The 317-nt window shown below is 44.2% G+C and overlaps 1 protein-coding gene across 1 annotated transcript in view; it reads left to right on the top strand.

Moving 5' to 3' along the window:
• Window positions 1-317, top strand: part of LOC119591662 — a gene marked incomplete in the record, with an annotated part of 10,433 nt that overhangs the window by 6,005 nt on the left and 4,111 nt on the right. The window contains 1 exon segment of the mRNA XM_037940416.1: window positions 1-27. Within this exon segment, the coding sequence (XP_037796344.1) occupies window positions 1-27 (27 nt within the window).

The raw sequence follows: 317 nt of genomic DNA on the forward strand, positions 1-317 counted from the left end.
TCACAGTTGCCAAACCCCAGGCTGCAGGTACGTGTGGCTAATGAGGTGTGAGGTAGTGGGACTGACGTGTGTTTTTGGTATGGTGACGCTGTGGTGATGATGTGGTATATTGCAGCGTGGTGATGGTGTGGTATATTACAGTATGATGATGATGACAGAGCAATAGAAGTGAAAGAAGTGAAAAAGAAGTGAAAGAAAGTGGACCAGAAGAGGTGGAAGAAAGAGAAGAGAGAAATCATTCCATAAGGCAATAGGTATGTGCAGAACTGCACGCGTACTGTATGTGTCTGCAATAGAAGCCTGCAAGATTATTGATA

Source organism: Penaeus monodon, chromosome 29, assembly GCF_015228065.2.
Source record: "Penaeus monodon isolate SGIC_2016 chromosome 29, NSTDA_Pmon_1, whole genome shotgun sequence".
Lineage (NCBI taxonomy): Eukaryota > Metazoa > Arthropoda > Malacostraca > Decapoda > Penaeidae > Penaeus > Penaeus monodon.